Raw genomic sequence first — 19892 nt, 5'->3', positions numbered from 1 at the left:
GGGGGGATGAGAAGGGAGTATGAGAGAGGATGAGGAATGAGGTGAGAAAAGATGAGGAGGGGGTGAGAGGTTGAGGAGGAGGGGTGAGAGAATGAGGAGGAGGAGGGGGGTGAAAGGATGGGGAGGGGGGATGAGAAGAGGAGGGAAGGCGAGAGGATGTGAGGGAGGAAGGGTAAAAGGATGAGGAGAGGGGTGAGGGAGGATAAGGAGAGGGTGAGAGAATGAAGAGGGGGTGAGAGGATGAGATGGGGCAGTAAGAGAAAAGGGGGTTGAGGGAGGATGAGTAGGGGGGGTTAAAGAGGTTGAGATGAGGGGTAAGGGATGGGATGAGAGGTGGGGGTGAGAGAACAGGGGGAGGGAGGGTGAGAATGGGGGTATAACATTTAAAAAAATAATCTGAAAGTTAATTGTGGAGGGGGGTTGAGGGAGCGGAGGGCGCATGGGTGAAGATTCTCCTATGGCAGTGAATATCCTTGCACCGGCCCTGGGCAAGTGATAAAAATTGGATATATTTTTTGGCGGCAACCTCGATTTCAGATTTTAGTGAGTAAGTTATTTGTCATTAATTACTCATTTGCATGTTTTAAACTATTCCATTCATATGCCATTTTATGCAACAGTCCTTTGATTAATTAGGTGATACAAAAAACAATTTTTGTCGCAGTAACTATTTTTTTTTTAGCAGTATTGGATTTTAGGGAATATAGTCCTTTGGTGCTTACTCAATAAGCCCAAAAGCGGCAAATCATGAAAAAATCCCATTGATTTGAATGGGAGTCTTTGGCCAATTGCGGTTCGATCATCAGTTTGGAGAATTGTTGATTTAGCCCCTTTATTCTCAATGTGCTATAAACTTTTCTGATGGATTTACCAGTTCTACAGCACCACAAGTTGGAATTAACTTTGGTCAATTACAAATGAAATGTTAGGGCATCTTTCTGGATCACAATGCGAAGATTAACAATGAGAAAAGGGCAGAAATCCCAGGGCCATTCTACATTTTGGGCTATTAACGTTACTGGAAAAAGGAATTAAAAAAATCTCAATACTGTAGTTAGCCAAAGACGTATACATGATCATATTTAGTTTTACCATACATAGAGTTTGCAATAAAATGCTTTAGTATGACAGGAATAAACGAATAAACCACAACGTCATGCTTATTTTGCAAGGCTTGAATTCCACATTGGATAAATGAAGATATATCACTTGTCCGCAGATTTACATTTCTAGAAAGGTCTGCATCCTGCTTTTCCCCATTATCTTTTAGCATAACATTCTTTAACTGCACCCATGGATTCTGGGAAATGATATTCAAATAAGCACATAGTCCCACCTTTTGCTTCATGCCCATTTTAACATGGACCCCTATAAACATATGCCTGCTGTATTACACAGCTATGCAGCACAGCCCGCCCCTAAAGAAGTGCATAGCCAGTAAAACGTACTCACAGACAGCTGTGTCAACCCTTTGGGTCTGATCAGGGTGAGGATGGTTATACTGGCCTTGCATTGGATAAAGAAAACCTTAGGTTTACAACTGCATTTTCAGCTTGTTTGTTTTTCAGCTTCATGTACAGTATATACATTTGTTGGTATTCCCTATTCCTTTTTGTCATTTTTTTCCTTTATTGAGACTAAAAATACGGTAAAGGCTGTTTCCAACTAGCCATATACTTTAATTCCAGTTATTGTATAACATTAAGGGTACCTCAATGAATATATGGTATTGTATTATACCATGAAGTTTTTCTTCTGAATATGAAATGCTGTTTTAGAATTCCAGTGGCACTTAGTTATATTTATAATTGTTGAGACTATTTAAGCTTTACAAATTGGTTTTGTACAAGCCTGTCAAGTCTAACCCATTTGTGGTTGAGTTGAGTTTCACTCATTGTTAACATCAGTGGTCTTAGAGACTTTAATTAAATCTCACTGGTTTAATGTCAATGTTTTTCATCTAAAATGTTATTCAAGTGTGTGTTTGGAGTTTGACACCTCATTTAGTACCCTGTTATAGCAGTGTACACTAAGCTTACAAGCTTCTTCAGAATGTCATGAATTAACTGGCTTTTTTCCAGGAAATTCTTTCTTGTGACCCTGAGAACATTCCAAGACAATGCTGAAATAATCTAAAATAGGCATGCAAAATGGATACAAGATGGGGTATTCCATACTCCTGTAAGCACATTCCCAATTGAGAATGTAAAGTTTGAACATTTCCTGGTCACCAATACAGCAAGAAATACTGCAGAAGACATCCTTCAGCAAACGATGTGCGATCTTTGGCTGAAAAATGAAAATATCTGCACTACAAACCAACAAAGTGCACCTTAATAAACACCATACAGTACATGAATGATTGAAAGATGTCTGCCCTCTCATATGGCATGATTTAATACCAGTTTTGTTTATAGGTGTCCTTCATGGTCACGCCCATTTGTTTCTGGGTCATTCTTTTCTATAGTCATTGCAGACTCTATGGCAATAATCTGAATCAAAGATACCCTGTTATTCATTTCAAATAGGACAGTCCCCCAATATCCAGTGTTTGTATGAACGTTACCACATGCTGAATAGTAACTGATGAGCATGCTGCACTAACACTGTTCTTTTCCTTTTCCTCCTACTGCTGTAGATGTTGATGAATGCCAAGGTCATAATGGAGGCTGCCAACACAGATGTGTGAATACCCAAGGGTCATATTTTTGTGAATGCAAATCAGGCTTCCGACTCCACGCGGACAGCAGGTCATGCATTAGTAAGTAATACATTTCTAGTGTTGAATTCTTAGATAATCTCGGTTTATGCCATTGGCAGCATGTAGTACTCTTTTTGACAGACTGTTTGAAATCTGTATAATGCTGTACAATGGAATGACTTCCTTGAAGTTACCTGATTCTTGAATAACATAAATGTCTCTTGGCGGACATATGTGCCCACTACAGCAACAACTTGTGAGACAACATAGTGACTGATCATGAAGCCAGACACGCAAAACATAGCAACACACATTTCTAATTGTACTGGCATTGCAAGCACATCCATGAAATGATCACATTCACTTTTCTCAGCATTGCTCTGTTGCTGTCATTATGAAATGAGTTTCCTTTAGCTTCCAAGTGTGGAGCGATCTGTTGTGGCCATGCTCAGGCCATGCTTGGCACTCATAACACTGACAGCTGCCATGCCTTTAGAGTGTCATTCTTTGACAGTGGCATCTGCCTTGCTGAATGCTTTCCAGGATGTGTCAAGTGGCTAGCGTTTTTGCTCTTTGTAGAAAATATAGATGTAGAGTATGCATACTTCCTTACTACCTATTTAAAAGGGAAGGACCTGGATATTTCTCATTTATTTTTATCTCCATGATGAAACGTTGCTCATCCAAGTTGCAGGATAAGAGTTCCACCATCTTCTTGATCGGAAATTTTATAGGTTCAACAGTAGTATAGTTCAATATTATGGTATAGTAAACTTTAAATCACTGGAGTGCCACAGCAACATTGATGTAAACAGCTTCCCTAATTTTCTCCTTGTCTCTGTCTCCTACCCTTGGAATTCAACCAATGTAGTCATCTTAGAAAAGTGATGTCCTTAACAGCAAGCCATCTAATAAAATAGTTAGTCTGTAAAATTCTTGAAGAGGTTATCTAATAATCTACAAAGCTATTCAGCGGGGGCTACGGTTTTCTGAGAATGTATTCATTTTTTTAATGAAATTACTGTATAAACGCATGTTTACTCATTGGGCAATAGGTCTTTGCTGGTCCAGGGACTGAGAGGAAAAATAAGCAATTTTCCAGTGCTGGACTTGTGATTCATTGACGAGCGATGCATACGGTTTCAACAGACAGCTTTATGAATGTCGTTTTTTTGTTATTAAAGAGCAATAAATAAACAAACAAAACCACGGATACCAATTAGACAGTTCCCAAAATTCCAATGTTTATTAGCTAGTTTGAGCGTAGTTGATGCTCCCTTCCAACACACCACCTTAAAGCAGCAGAACTCAATACATAATGTGATCCTTATTCAGCTGTGAAACATTTAACTAAATCTGGTAAGCTGCATCTGGTAGTATTTTTAACTGGTGATAAAATAAGCTTTTTGTACCTTTTTATGTGCATTTTTTCTGCTTTCATTTCTATTCGAGAACTTCAACTTCTTTTAGTTTAGAATTCAACTATTAATCATGTGGACCATTATGGACATGGCTTCTCTGCTTTGTACACTGGCGACACACTTTATTCGAGCTTGGCTAGTCCCACGAATTCGGGTATACCCGGGTGTATTGAGGTTTGTGACTGTTTTCTGCCCGAGTGCATTGAGTTATTTTCCAAGCAGGGATTGAAGCATTTTATTCCCGCTGGCTGCAATACTGCACAGTATATATATATACTGCATTACAATTCATGAATTTATGCCATCTGGTAGACACGCGAAGCATTGCAGCCTATTAAATCCTAATCATTATCATTTAACAGATCAGCCGCCCATCAGCCAGGCATGAACCCAGGCTGGGAAGGCAAACGCAACGGGGCTTGTCAGAGGTGAGGTGTGGTGCATTCCAGGTATCTGCCAGGTACATACCAGGTATTTGCTCGAATAAAGTGTGTCGGTGCAGTACTTGTCTATCAAGCTATTTTGATGTGTCATCAGGTAACAACTAGAAGAGATGACCATCTTGCCTTGTACGTATAAGTTTAAGTTTATCTTTTGTGGGGAAAATATTACAATACATAGTTGAGCTAATATTTAGCACACATGACATGAATATATTTGTGTGTCAGTGAAAGCCTTTGATTAATTACCATTTGAGAAACAATTGATTTAGTATTTGGTGGTACCAGTTGGTAGGGTAAGAATATGGTAAAATAGCTCAAGACAAGCTTTAGGTTACATATAGAAGTGGCAATGAATACAAACTTTGAAATCTTAGGAACCACAGGATCCCCAGAATTTAGAGTATCGTGAAACAGCTCTGGGCGATACTCCAGTGCATGTACCAGAGAAAGAAAAGGAAAAAAAAAACACGAATTGCTGCTTTAAAAGCTTCAAAGATTTAAACACAAAACACTAACCACAAAGAGAAATAATTCCAAAGTTGCATCTGGCATTTCTTTGCAAATTTATAATGGTGGGCCAAAATATTTGACTTTTTTTCATCCAAAATAGAAAAATAGCGGAGAGCTTGCTGTAGGATCTATATATGCGATTTGTTTCAAAAGGTCAAGTATAAAACAAGCTGTAAATGAAGCAGCACCTTTAAAATAAATGTATTTATGAAATCCAGTTAGAAGAACCTTATTGCGCTCAAAACAGAACATACGCATCTATGTATATATACTCAAAGTATCACTTGCAGGATCCCTACTATTACTTATGCAATCTATGCATCTCCATTTTTTCTTGAGGCTCTCATCCTCCATTGACAAGTCCCTCCCCCCACTTCTAGGGGTTAATTAAATGAGCTTTATAAACCCTCCTTGTGTGGGAGGGTCTTTTCTCCTGGCGAAGTGAGGCTACACTCGCGAAATGCGTTGAGCTGAACAGTGCAGCCACGAGGAGCATCAGCTATGGTGATGTCATCTGCTAACGCCAACATCACCAGGGCAACCGACTGCATGGAGCAGGATGCAGGGGAGAGCAGCAGACCTCGCATGACACCACCTCGCTGGGGAATAACACTCTGCTTCTTTATACTGGCAACCAAGATTTCTCTGGTAATTGCAATGTAAACGTTGTTTTTTATCTCATGTTTTGAATTAAAGGTTAGAACGCTATTTTTTGAGTTTTGTGTGTGCATTTATAAAATCCAGTAGCAAAAACTAAAGATCTGGAAAGTTTACATCGGCAAAAAAATGGTGTGTGTGCTGAGCACGCGCATTTTAAGTGAAACTTCTGTCTTTAACATTTTCCAAACAAATGATTGAACATAGAAGGCAGCTGCTACTGTTTTTGTAATGACTTGGTTCGTTTATTTGGTTTACTTGGTACCTATATGACACAAAGCATATAGGCATACAGTAAGGAATTACAATTTTGCACACACATGGAAACATTGATGGAAAAAAACCCTTATCAGAGCGGTATGTCTACTTAGTTTATCATTCATTTTTTAACTTCTCTTTTTACTTCTCTTTTGCTGCATCTGTGGTCCGTCCACACGTTGCTGGTTAATTTCTAAAAAAAAAAAAAAAAAAACATTAAATTCCATTTATAAAGCAATTTTGTGATCTGTATTGTGTTTCTGGTTGATAGTTCAAATCATGTTGTATATGTTAATTACAAGTTTAAATTGCTCACTGTTCAAGTGCCTCTACATAGTTTAGCACACAATCATTTAAAATCATAAACGTTTAAAAAGAGCTTGAGAAGCTTCTGTCTCAAGGGTCCAAGTGATGTTTACATTTATTTTACTTTTGTGCAATTTATCCCACGGAAATTAGCAGAATAAACCCAATTGAATGGCTTTAATTTGCTTGAATAAATTGGTTACAGATCAATTTTCTTGTCACCATAAAATATTGTACATTACTGTCCTGAAACACAGGGCCCCTCCACCCAGAAATAAAAACACAACACACCATGTGCTAAGACCACAGCACTATAGCATTGAATAAAACAATAATGTCTTCACCAACTTAAAGAGGTAATGCATGCCAGTTTTTTTTTTTTTTTTTTTTCATTTTTTACAGGATTGAAGCAGGGGGTCTCCGGAGCTCAACCCCATTACTTTCAGCTCCGGAGACCCCTGCTTCCAGAGATACTTACATCTGAAGTGGGTGCTGGTATCTCCCTGCAGTTTTCTGCAGTTTAAAGCTCCTGGTCACATAGTCCAGGCTGGGTGACGTCACAGCTTCCTATTGGCCCGGAACAACGGGAGCTTTGACAATCCGCCATAATGTGAACCCTGGAGCAGCTACGAGCACCCACTATGGATCTCTGGAAGCAGGGGGTTCCGGGAGCTGAAATGTAATGGGGTTCAGCTCCAGAGACCCTCTGCTTCAATCCTATATTAAAAAATGAAAAGAAGAAAAAAACACATGTGAATTGCCGCTTTAAACTTTAATTCACATCTATTATTTATAAGCCAGTCCATTTTGCCAATTGCCTCCCACTTAGGGGTTAAAAAACACATACTTTAACCCTTGCTCTGCTCCCAGCCGGGAGCCTAAATCTCAAACAATTAAACATCTTGTAACCACAATCACCACGCTATGACAAACTGTTGCCACTAAATAAAACTGCATGTATTGTTATTGTTTAATATATACAGCTCAACCCCGTTATAGCGCAATCCGCTATAACGTGGTTTGAGCGTGGACCCCGAATTTAAAAAAAAAAAAAAAATTGAAAGTTTTTTTTTTGCACACACTCACTGCACACACTCACTGCACACACTCACAGCACACTGCACACACTCACAGCACACAGCACATACTCACAGCACATACTCACAGCACACTGCACACACTCACAGCACACTGCACACACTCACAGCACACTGCACACACTCACAGCACACTGCACACACTCACAGCACACTGCACACACTCACAGCACACTGCACATACTCACAGCACACTGCACACACTCACAGCACACTGCACAAACTCAGAACACACTGCACACACTCACTGCACATACTCACAGCACACTGCACACTCGCAGCGCACTGCATAGCAACACACTGACACACACACTGCACACACACACACTGACACACACAGCACACTGCACAGCACACTGCATACACTCATAGCACACACTCACTGCACACTGCATACATTTAAAGCACACTGCATACACTCACAACACACTGCACACACTCGCAGCACACTGCACACACTGCACACACTCAGCACACACTCACAGCACACTGCATACACTCACAGCACACCGCATACACTCACAGCACACTGCACACACTCACAGCACACTGCACACACACACAGCACACTGCACACACACACTGACACACACACACAGTCTCACACAGTCAAATACACACACACACACACACACACACACACACACACACACACACACACACACACACACACACACACACACACACACACACACACACAGACACACACACACACAGAGACACACTGTCTCTTTAAGGGAGCTTGCTCTCACAAGACGGAAGCAGAGACAGGGAGAAGAGCTGCCAGATGCCGGGTAAGTGCTGTGTGCTGTTGCCGCTGCCCCACTGGGTCTGGGAACGCTGGAAGAGTTCTCAGCTTTCCCCCTCCGGCGGACACGGTACCACCACAAAAATTTTTTATTCGGCGGCCATTTTTTTTCCACAACCCCGTTTATAACGCGGTGGTCGCGGGTGGCCCTGAGGACCGCACTATAACGGGGTTAAGCTGAATATATATATATTAGATAAATAACAAATATGTTAACTATAAAATAAATTACAAATATTATAAATATAAAATATGCAATTACATAATTGTCTGTCTCTTTATTCAAGAAAAACTTCAGGGGGGACTGGCTACTGATTCCTCTTAGATGCGAACTGACCCTTGCACCCTGGAAATAGCTTCTTCCTTCCCGCCAAAGTCACAAACCACCTTGTGTACCAAACCCTCAAATAAGCGGCTTGCAAGTGGCCAGCAACAACTGGATCAATTAGCCGCCACTGAGCCCAATCTGTCTTGTTACTAAACTCTGGGTAGCAATAGGACCAGCGATCTCATAATAATTAAACACAAGGGGGAGGGGTTATGGCCTGTTCCCAGCAGCATGGCACCCCTCACTAAATGCTTTAGGCTTTCATTATATAACATTACAGATAGTCCTCGGTTATCCGACACAATGCGTTATTCAAAATGGCGTTGGATAGCGAAACATCTTAAAGCGAAACACGTTTTCCCATAGGAACACTGTTAAAATGAAAGGTTCCATTCCTGAAGGCATTTTTAACACTAAAATACACCAAATATTTTACGCAGGCAATAAGATATGCAGCACACACATACATTATATAGTGTATATACTGTATTATATATATATATATATATATATATATATATATATTATAACATAATATATAATAATATATACTATATAGTATAATATAATATTATATATATATATATTATATACACATAAACAACTTTGCAAAGCGTCGTAAGAGCGTTGGATAAGCCGTTTTATCGTTGTAAAAATGAACATAGGTATGCATTGCATAGCGTTGGATAAGCCATTCGTTGTAAAATGAAGCGTTGTAAAACGAGGACTGCCTGTATAAGCGATACTGTAGTGTAAACAATCACAGACTGGGAGACTTCCAGCAGAAATATTTTTTGTGCAAAACATACTTTGCCCAAAAGTGACTTCTGGTTCACATTACATGTACAGGATTGGAATGTACCCTGTATAATAATAATACAAATCCCTTCATAGTCTAGCAAGATTATGGTTTGTAGAAGTCATTGGAGGTTAGTATAAAACTGTATACATTTACTCAGGGCTGCCGACAGCTTTCCCGGGGCCCAGGACTAGAGTTTACATCGCCCCCCCCACTTCCCCGTCCTATGTCTGCAGGCTTGTGTGACCCCCCCTCTTTCCCTTATATTTCCCCCTTCTCACACACCTCCTCAATCTCTCACCCCCCTCTATTTCTCTCCTTTCGCTCATTCTCTCCTTTCCCATGTATTTCTCTCCCCCGTCCCTCACTCCCCCTCACTCGCCCCCATCCTTCTCTTACACACCCACTCTCTATAACACCCCCACCCTCCTTAATACCCCCACTGCTCCCCTCCCTCATACCCCCACTTCTCTCCTCCCTCCCTTACACCACCATCTCTCCCCCTTTCACCCCCACCTATCCCACTGCTGCCTTGCTCAATCACCCCCTATCTTGCTCACTCACGCTCCCTCGTCACTCAATCCCACTCAATCAATCCTCAACTCTCTCAAATCTCAACCCCCTACCCATATTCAATCTCCCCACCCCACATTCAACAACCAACCCCCACCTCAGACTCAATACCCAACCTTCCCAAACTCTATAACAAGCCCTCCAACACTCAATAACCCCCCCCCCACACACTTTTACCATGAGGCGGCAGGCCTCTGGTGCCGCTCTGATCCCACCGGCAGATACGTAAATCGGCCGCAACTTCCGGCACTGACCAGCGCACATGCAGGGTGGGGCTTGAGTGAAGGCTGGCCGGACCCAACCTCAAGCACCAGCCAGCAAGGACTCCCACTTCCCCAGGACCCAGGAAAGTTGTCCCAGCTCTCCCTTCCCCCTCGGCGTAAGCTCTGCATGTACTTATAGTTCAGTACAGCTCAACCCCCTTATAACGCTGTGCTTGGGGTCAAAAGAATCACATCGCGCTATAAGTGAATCGCGTTAGAAATAATGTACAATTGTATGTATTCTACAATAGAGTATTTAAGATACAAATAATCATGTTGTAAAGTATTCATAAATACAAAAATTGGGAGCCGCGCTTGCATCGCGTTATAAGCGGATTCGCGTTGTAACGGATCGCGTTATAATGGGGTTGAGCTGCACTTACTGTTACTTCTGTGAAGAACAAACTTCCCCCGCTTAGTACCTGCATACCTCTGTAATGCATCATTGATTTATGTATTGCTTTGGCTAATTGTATTGAAATTAGTTTAAACAGTCAAATTAGACCAGCATGGTTATGTCTACAGTAAGAGCTTTGACAGAACCAGTGCATCTACTTTTCTATCTACAATATATCAACAGTCTATCTAGTATGTTATTTATTTATCATTCAAAGCAATGCAAAGCAGAGTACTTATTGCCATATTTCTCTGGGAATAAACACTTTAATAAACTGGCACAGTAACTGTCTTTAATATGGTTGTACATAAGCCTTATAAGTGTCTTGTTAGTATGTGAAAATTATGGGAGGAGCGCTCAACTATAATATAAATTATTATATATAATAAATAATTCATTAAATGTGATAGTGAAAAGAAATCGTTTGAAGAAAAATATTATTAATAATTGATAAAACAAAATAATGAAATATGATATAAATCTTAATTAGTGAAAATATGAAACTAATATTGCTGACAAATAATATAACGATAAACTGCTAAGGTAAATATATTGAAAAACCAGAGATGTAACATATTATGTTGAAATAGTTCTAGAATCTATTCCCCAACCCAACTATAATAAGAATGGATGATGTGCGACTGCCTGTGATGGAGACTTCAACTTTGTTCTATGAGCTCCTTACTACCATTGGGGACGTAATAAAATAGGGAATAATAGGGCAACATTTTTTTTACTTTTTAATTTTTTTTCATTTGATTTGTTGTGATGGATAAAACACCTTTAATTGCACTCACAATGTGAATGTAAAGGAATGGCTTATGGTAAAGTTACTGGTAGACCGCAGATCAGTTGGCATGGAGGCTCTCAGTAGCTACTTCAGGGTTCACTCTTTTTGTTTTGTGTGCCTTGTTTTGCCTCCTTGACTCATCTTCATCTACTGTGCTGGATATGCAGTGTCCCGCAGCTTGGAGAGTTCTTCCATCAGTCCAGACACTACCTATCTCCGAATGTTTCACCCCATGGCGTGCACTTGAGGGAGCGTGCCAGTGCATGAGTCCCTTCTATATATACCCTTTCTGTATCTTGCCTACCAAGGTAATTATATACATCCAATATGGACAAATATACATCTATCTACAGAATATATATATAGATGTATAAATGAATATACATCTACACAATTTAAACATATACACACAGTAGACTAAATAACAAAATAATTCCATCAATAAATACCTCACAATAAAATGACTGTATGAATATTAATTTCTGCTGTGTTATTGGTGATAAAAGATTCTGATCAGTTGTATTGTAATTTATATGAAAAATGTACAATCTGTTCTTTATATGTCTTCAAACCAGTTAAGCTTTGGGGCTATTTAATGACTTATCAGCATTTTTCAAGGATTTTTGTTTTTAACATTTTATTTACAGCATTGCTTTGAGGTGTGAACGTGCAACAGCCTATATCCCCCTAAATCAATATACACCGGATGCCATTTCTAACATTTTGTCCACAGAATTTTTGTCCAAATACATTTTGTTGACAAATTACTTTTAAACAGGTTACAAAATCTATTTTGTTGAAAAATATTTCTTAAGGCATATGAAAAACATCTATTTGGTTGACAAAAAATTCTGAAAGGGAGGAGGAGCGGCTCAGTGAGTAAAGACTGACTGGCACTGAGTTTGAAGCAGGGGAACCTGGTTCAATTCCCAGTGTTGGCTCTTTGTGACCTTGGGCAAAGCACTTTATTTCCCTGTGCCTCAGGCACAAAAAAAATAGATTGTAAGCTCTACGGTGCAGGGACCTGTGCCTGCAAAATGTCTCTGTAAAGCGCTACATAAAACTAGCAGCGCAATACACGAATATGCTATTATTATGAAAACAGGTAAAAATGTAACATGTTCCAAATAACGCAATACCGTGTTCCTACACTGTAATACAGTACATGTGCGTTACCTAAACATAACTCACATGCACACGTAAAAATTCAAATAAATACACAGCACATCATATGAGCAATTTTAGCCTAACGTTACCGATGTTAACATAGCTGAGGAGGCTTCCACCTCTACTGCTGCTGGTCAAGCGTCCAGCTTAGCACCATAACATTTAAGATTTAGAGGTACTAATTAATGGGATCATTAATAACCATGCCAAGCCATTAGGGGACCTTTGTAATAGAACAAGCACTGCAGAGAAGAACCACATTTTGCCTTCTATTTCAGTGAATATAAATGCCCAAGTAAATGCTGTTTGAACAGTAGACATGTTAAAAATAAAAAAAATAAATAAAAAGATGGTCAGATAGCAAGCTCAGTGCCCCTGCAAAAGGGGGCCCGACGGCCGGATAAAGCAGTTGTACCCGACCTCTGGCCGGCTTGTTTGCCCGGCTGCCGGTCCTCTCTTTGCCACCAGGCCCGGCTCTCATTTTCTTGATCTTTTCTACACCATAAATTATTCTCTGCAATTGAAAACTGCTGGAAGATTTGAGAGTGAATTATATTATTAGGATGAGGAAGGAAAAGTTTAGGCATTTAAAAAGTAGAATAGTTTGGAAGTATCTCAGTGGGCCATATTTCCTAAGGGATGCTTTTCCATAAGACACCATACTGCCCATTCACTGGAATGAGCCAGAAGGTTTCTTCCAGCACTTGAAGGTATCTTATTGCATGACACCACTTAGTAAATATGGGTTTGTGTCTTTAGTCTTGTACCTCTGCTACATACAGTATTTGATTATATTTGTTAATTTAGCGGGCACCACTTCTATTTGATATCATGCATGGAATGACTTGTGCATAATATTCTGTTTACATGTGTATACAAATTACTATTTCTGCTAGTGCAAGGTACGTATATAACAATACAGTATTGAACTTTTATATTATGTGTATTTTGATATTGACCCTCAATTGTCATGGAAATATTTTGTTTTGTTGGGACTATTTCCAATTGCTCTTCTAGTGAAATGGATTAACCAGCAGTTCAATACAAAATGACCATTGTCACAGCTTTGAAATGTTGGCGTGTGTTTAGGCAGATAGCTAAATAGATACATACTTAGATATTGTATAGATACTTGTAGGCACGTGGAAGGAATTTCAGGATGTAATAATAAACATTATCCCCTATGTTTATATAATTTATGTCACCACCCCACTTATGGGGCTTTCATTTTAATATAGAGGACATGTATTCAGTTATGAGATATATAAAGCTACCCGTTGTTGTGGATGTGTTGCTTTTGTAAATGTTTATCTTGCTTCCTTTAGCTGTGTACTCGTGCTCCATCAGCAATGGCGGCTGTGAACATGACTGTGTGCAGCTTACTGTGTCACACTATCAATGTCGCTGCCGACAGAACTATCAGTTGAATGAGGATAGCAAGCACTGTGACTGTAAGTAACTGGCCTTCTCTTCTAATAAATTACAGAGGGGGGAGCTTTGTTGTGGATGGAAGTTATTTGAATGGATGCCTAATGGCAGTTAAATTACAAACATCCTCATAAATCCTATTGTTGTCTTAAATATAAAAGCGTTTTCCTGCAAATAGTGTAGTTTGATAATGCTCAAAGTAAAGCTTTTCTAACTGTGAGGCTTTTGTAAACTTGAGAGACAAATCTGTGTTGAACTGTGATCATTCTTTATGAATTAAATTCATTGCATTTTACTATTAAAGCAACCCGCCAAAAGGCTTTGGAAACAATGCTTGAGATGGACAAGAACACTTTATTACGATGATTCAATTTGCTCGATGACATGGAGAAAAAGTTTTTATTTGTCTCAACTTCTTCAGCACCATGTACAGAACATGAAACGTAGAGATCGTGTTCCGTACATTTCATGCAGATGTTTTAGGAGGAGATTTAATGAATGCAAAAGACAAGGAAAAACTGCACTAGCTATTGACACATTGTGTGCTGATTATCTTCTCCTCCGACTGTTCCTACAGGCATGTGAAATTTGTCACTGGAAGCGAAATTGGCATAAAGCACAATAATACATTGCCACAAGTGATGCAGGATTGGCTTTATCCTTAGAGAAATGCTCCAGTATTCAGGACTTTAAACATCCTTCCTAAAGCTGCTATCTATGTTATTAACACATTCTTAGTTTTATTTTAATTGTAATAGCACGCTTAATTATTTGTAATAACCTCTTTTCTGTTGCCTATCCACAGAACACTATGGTCATGTTGTGACAAATTACCCTCTTTTTGTTTGAACTGGTTTCTCTGTATCAACAGTGAGCAACCCATGTTCTTCTAGAAATGGGGGTTGCATGCAGCAGTGTAACAATGATGGTGGACTTGTTAAGTGTGCCTGTCACTCTGGATATAGACTTGCAACGGATGGCAAGACTTGTGAAGGTAGATGTTTTTACTCATGTCAATTAGCAATTTATAAAAATGATTAACACATGGGGCATATTTACTAAGCAGTTAGAAACATTCCGGGGCTGGAAGACAGCACACAGCCTATTCAAGTTAATAAGCTGTAAGGTGTCTTTTATATACAGTAGGGAGCATGGATATGAGAGGTTAAATGTGTCTTGTTTCCGGTTTCATAACACAGCAGTAATATCTGCATGAAGTGTGTCCCAGCAAGTAGTGCAAGAAGGATCCATTGTTATATTGCAAGAATAGTTCATGTCTACTACTGTTTATAATGATGTACAATAGCATAAGAACCTATAAAGATAATTCACTTTATCAATTAGCTATTTGTGTCCACCAAGTCATTTTGCTGTATTGCTATAGTGTAATTTAGGCTTAACTTCCAGTGGGCAGCTACATTGGACTTCAACTTTCTTTTGTTTTTTTACATTTCATATAATACAGGCATACCCCGCTTTAAGTACACTCACTTTAAGTACACTCGCGAGTAAGTACATATCGCCCAATAGGCAAACGGCAGCTCACGCATGCGCCTGTCATCACGTCCTGAACAGCAATACTGTCTCCCTACCTGTACCGAAGCTGTGCGCAAGCAGGGAGACTATAGAGACTGTTACAAATGCATTATTTACATCAGTTATGCACGTATATAACGACTGCAGTACAGTACATGCATCGATAAGTGGGAAAAGGTAGTGCTTCACTTTAAGTACATTTTCGCTTTACATACATGCTCCGGTCCCATTGCGTATGTTAATGCGGGGTATACCTGTATGTGTTTTCATGATATATAATTCCATATACTCTCATGTTTGCATATTTTTAGTACTCTTCAACTATTTTGTTTTGGAACGCAACAGACACACTGTCACTCGGTAATTTAATTTCCAAGTGTCACACTCTCAGTAACTTGATGGATATAAAAGAAGAGTTTCTTTTTCTGGCTTTAAATATGGCAATCCTAAAATATCGTGAAACAAAGATTTTAGCAACTGTAATGACAAGTTAATTTATATTTTGATTTAGTGCGGTTATGTGCTTTGCCAACAAATTTTTGTTGCCATTTTAACAGTGGACAGTTTAATTAGGCCTTGGTAGTACGAGACAGCCCTTTATTGCGTAATAAAGTATTAATAAGTCAGTTAGAAAAGAGAGCGGTAAGAAATGCAAGTTGTTCCATTGTAGCATGCTTTTCTTGGCAGAATTATTTCTCTGCTCCAATGCCCACTTTTCACATTTAATAATCTCTCAGTTATGTCTCCCACTTTTTTTTAAAGACATTAATGAATGCGTGACTGGCCTGGCCATGTGTGCACACAGCTGTCTCAACACTCGAGGCTCCTTTCATTGTGGTTGCAGTCCAGGATATGAATTGGGGGCTGACGGAAAACAGTGTTACAGTAAGTATTTTACTGGGGAGACGAGAAATGTTTGCATTAAAGCGGGACAAACCTCTGTAACACCTGTATATAGTCTGCATCTTTTACAATGATAGATCTGGCGTGCTTTCTGGCCAGGAGCACATAACAATCTGCATGTGTATTTACAGCTCGAAGTTTGACACAAATACAGTAGGTACATGCTGAGGTCAGAGACATTTATTTATTAGATCACCAAAAAAGTTTGATATTCTGTTTGATCTCCCATTAGGATTCTATGAGATTTTTAAATGTCAGCGAAAAATGTATTCCAATATCTTCAGTAGCCAAAAACAGCAAGTGAGTGCCAAGGTTAAGGGAGAGGATGACATGGGGTGGTGGGTTACAAGGGAGTGGGTGACATGGGGGAGGAGTGGGCCACATAGGGGCGTAAGATGGGGGGGAGAGAGGGTGACATTAATGTAGGGGAACCTACCTTCTCTGGTGCAGCTGCAGGATGCTCGGGGGTTAACTGAAGATTGGATGTTTTCTGTCTTCTCCTGGTACCACCTTCTCTCAGATTTCCGACCCTACGGCTGCACCAGATGTAGGTGTAGTGACCCACAGTAGAGGAGCTGGGTGATTTGTGTAATGTGGGAGGCGGGTCCTGAACCCAAATCAGAGACATAAATAAAGTTAATTTCTGCCTTGCATTTGGCCTCATAGAAGTAAGTTGCATTCGGTTTAACTTATGAATTTCAGGGGGAGTTCAGATTGTCGTGTGTGTCACCCGAACATGAATGGCCCAACCTTAAAATATAGTGTTTTATGTATGAAACTGTACAATTTATTGGCCCAAAAGGGGTGTGTGATTTAGCCTCTGACACTGGCAGTGTTAAAGTAGGAAGGAAGGAAAATCCGTGGCAATGATGCACAGATAGGGGACTGGGGCATGGACAAACAGAGGGATACAATGCATGGGAATAGTGCAAGGAGGAGATATTTTATAATGGTTCTATATGCTTGTTTTTATTACCACAAATAAATATGGAGCTCTACTGATTGATTGACTGAAAGGTATGAAACCTTTCAACTTCCAAAGCATCTGCCAATTATACTCAGCCAAAGAGTCAGCAAAGACTGCACCTGCTGCCCGTTTTGTTTTACTGATAAATATGTGGCACATTAACAAAGTAATACAGTTGTGGTGAAAAGCTAGCTTATGGCTAACACAAATCTGATACATAAATGGGATCTTAATTAAAATGTACACATTTTGCAATATTTGCGTTTGTGTGGCACATAACCTATTAGTTTGTTAAAATACCTTGTTACATTTTCTCCATGTCTTATTATCCGCCTTATTATCAGTCTTCCTTATTTGACTAATATTGTTTCTCTTCCAGGAATAGAGATGGAAATCATTGATAGCTGTGAGATCAACAATGGTGGTTGTTCACACCAGTGTCGTCACACTAACACCGGCCCACTCTGCAGCTGTCCTCATGGATTTGAGTTGGATGTGGATAGAAAAACATGCACAGGTAAATCGTTTAGAAAAGTTTTGTCGACCAGACCAGGTGCTATACTGGCATACCCCGCATTAACGTACACAATGGGACCAGAGCATGTATGTAAAGTGAAAATGTACTTAAAGTGAAGCACTACCTTTTTTCCACTGATCGATGCATGTACTGTACTGCAATCATCATATACGTGCATAACTGATGCAAATAACGCATTTGTAGCAGGCTCTATAGTCTCCCCGCTTGCGCACAGCTTCGGTGTAGGTACAGCCACGGCCCCTTTTATTCTCCAACATTACCGCTTTTTTCCGGGATTTTTTCCCGAATGCCACGCCCTTTATCCCGTTCGTGCCGCGTTCATACCGCGTTCATACCGCATACAGTATATTCAATATTATGGGGGTTACGCAGTAAGTGGCGGAAAGGCACTTAGAAAAAATCAGGCCTTTTCCTGCCTGGGATTGATGCCGGAGGTCTCCGGAGCTGATACCCATTAATACCAGCACCGGAGCCCCCCGGCATGCATCCGAGGCAGTAAAATGCATTTAAAGCCCACTTCATTACCTTAGTGGCTAACCGCTAAGGCAATGAAGGGGTTAACCAGCCGTGCCAGGTTTATTGTGGCTAGCGGGGGTGGGTGAAGGTGTTATTTGGCCCTTGGTGGTTGTTTAGGGCTTGCGGGGGGGTTGCGTGTGCACTTAACCCCTTCACGACCTTAGCGGTTAATACCGCTATGGTCATGAAGGGGTTAAGCCCTCCCGCTACCCACCCGCAAGCCCTAAACAACCACCGTTGGGGCTAATACCACCTTCACCCACCCCCGCTAACCACAATAAAAAAAAATACACACACAATACTGCTGGTATTAATGGGTATCAGCTCCGGAGACCTCCGGCATCAATCCCAGGCAGGTAAAAGGCTTGATTTTTTTTTCCTGATTCCCCTGCTTAGTGCATAGACTCCTAATTGAGCGCAAAAATACCGGAACATATTCCGGAATAAAAAAACGCATCTGCCCGGGTTATCAAAGTTGCGCCGATTCGGCCGCATTAGGATAAAGGCGGCCGCCACTGTAGGGAGCTGGTATTGCTGTTCAGGACATGATGACAGGCGCATGCGTGAGCTGCTGTTTGCCTATTGGGCGATATGTCCTTACTCATGAGTGTACTTTAAGTGAGTGTCCTTAAACCGGGGAATGCCTGTACTTGATTTTTGTGTTTAAATGCAGTTTCATTTAGAGGCAACTATCCTTTAAAAAGTATCTCTTCAAAATGTTAAAGATATAGTTTTACACTACAGGAACTATTCAGAAGGAAGTTTAAATCAAATAATTGTTTACAGGAGTAGGGAGACAGCCATATTTGATTGGTCATTTATAATACTGGGAAGATGAAGTGCCAGAAGAATTAGTAATGAATATCAAGTGTACTTTAGCCTTCTAATGTTCTCAAACTGGGATCTCTCATTTCAAAGACTAGTTCCTTAACAATAAGGCTAAACATTTACCTTTTTGCATTTCATACTGTAGAATTTTTTTTTTTATAAATAACCAAGAAAAAAGAAAATATATATATATTTTCTTGTACTTGCCAAAGTAAACCAGAGAGATGCAACTGATTTTTTTTTTTAACCTGCAAAGCTTGATTTTGTGGTTCCTCGTGCAATGGCTAAATGTCAGTGAGTTAGGATTATACAGGGTATATAATCATAGGGTTGTTAAGAACATTATGCTCAGCTGGTGACCCTTGTGTAGGTTTCTGAGGCTTGAAAAAATAATATCTAATGAAACATAAGCCTATGGTGGTAAAGCTGGAAGTATATTTCTATTAAGCAATTGTAAACTTTTCCCCCAAACCTGGAAATAATGTTCACGGACAGTTCCCTGAATTCTTTTCTTAATCTCCCATAAGGACAGATTCATCAAGCCAAGTCAATGGAATGGGAGTTGACACTGGATTGGGTACGCTAAGCAGAACCATGCTTACTAAATCTGCCCCATAGTACCTTTTAAAAAATAAAATAAAGATGGCTCTGGCAGCTG

At 40.0% G+C, this 19892-nt stretch overlaps 1 protein-coding gene across 2 annotated transcripts in view; it reads left to right on the top strand.

The window, feature by feature from the left end:
* The window catches only part of MEGF6 (multiple EGF like domains 6), a 426398-nt gene that overhangs the window by 339728 nt on the left and 66778 nt on the right, over positions 1-19892 (top strand). For both annotated transcript variants that reach the window (XM_075604901.1, XM_075604902.1), the window contains 5 exons: positions 2639-2761; positions 13844-13969; positions 14818-14940; positions 16245-16367; positions 17732-17869. In XM_075604901.1, coding sequence (XP_075461016.1) covers positions 2639-2761; positions 13844-13969; positions 14818-14940; positions 16245-16367; positions 17732-17869 — 633 coding nt within the window. The remainder of the gene's footprint in view (positions 1-2638; positions 2762-13843; positions 13970-14817; positions 14941-16244; positions 16368-17731; positions 17870-19892) is intronic.

This window comes from Ascaphus truei, chromosome 6 (genome assembly GCF_040206685.1).
Source record: "Ascaphus truei isolate aAscTru1 chromosome 6, aAscTru1.hap1, whole genome shotgun sequence".
Taxonomy (NCBI): Eukaryota; Metazoa; Chordata; class Amphibia; order Anura; family Ascaphidae; genus Ascaphus; species Ascaphus truei.
The sequence above is the reverse complement of the archived record's forward strand: the minus strand, read 5'-3'. Positions and strand labels throughout refer to the sequence as shown.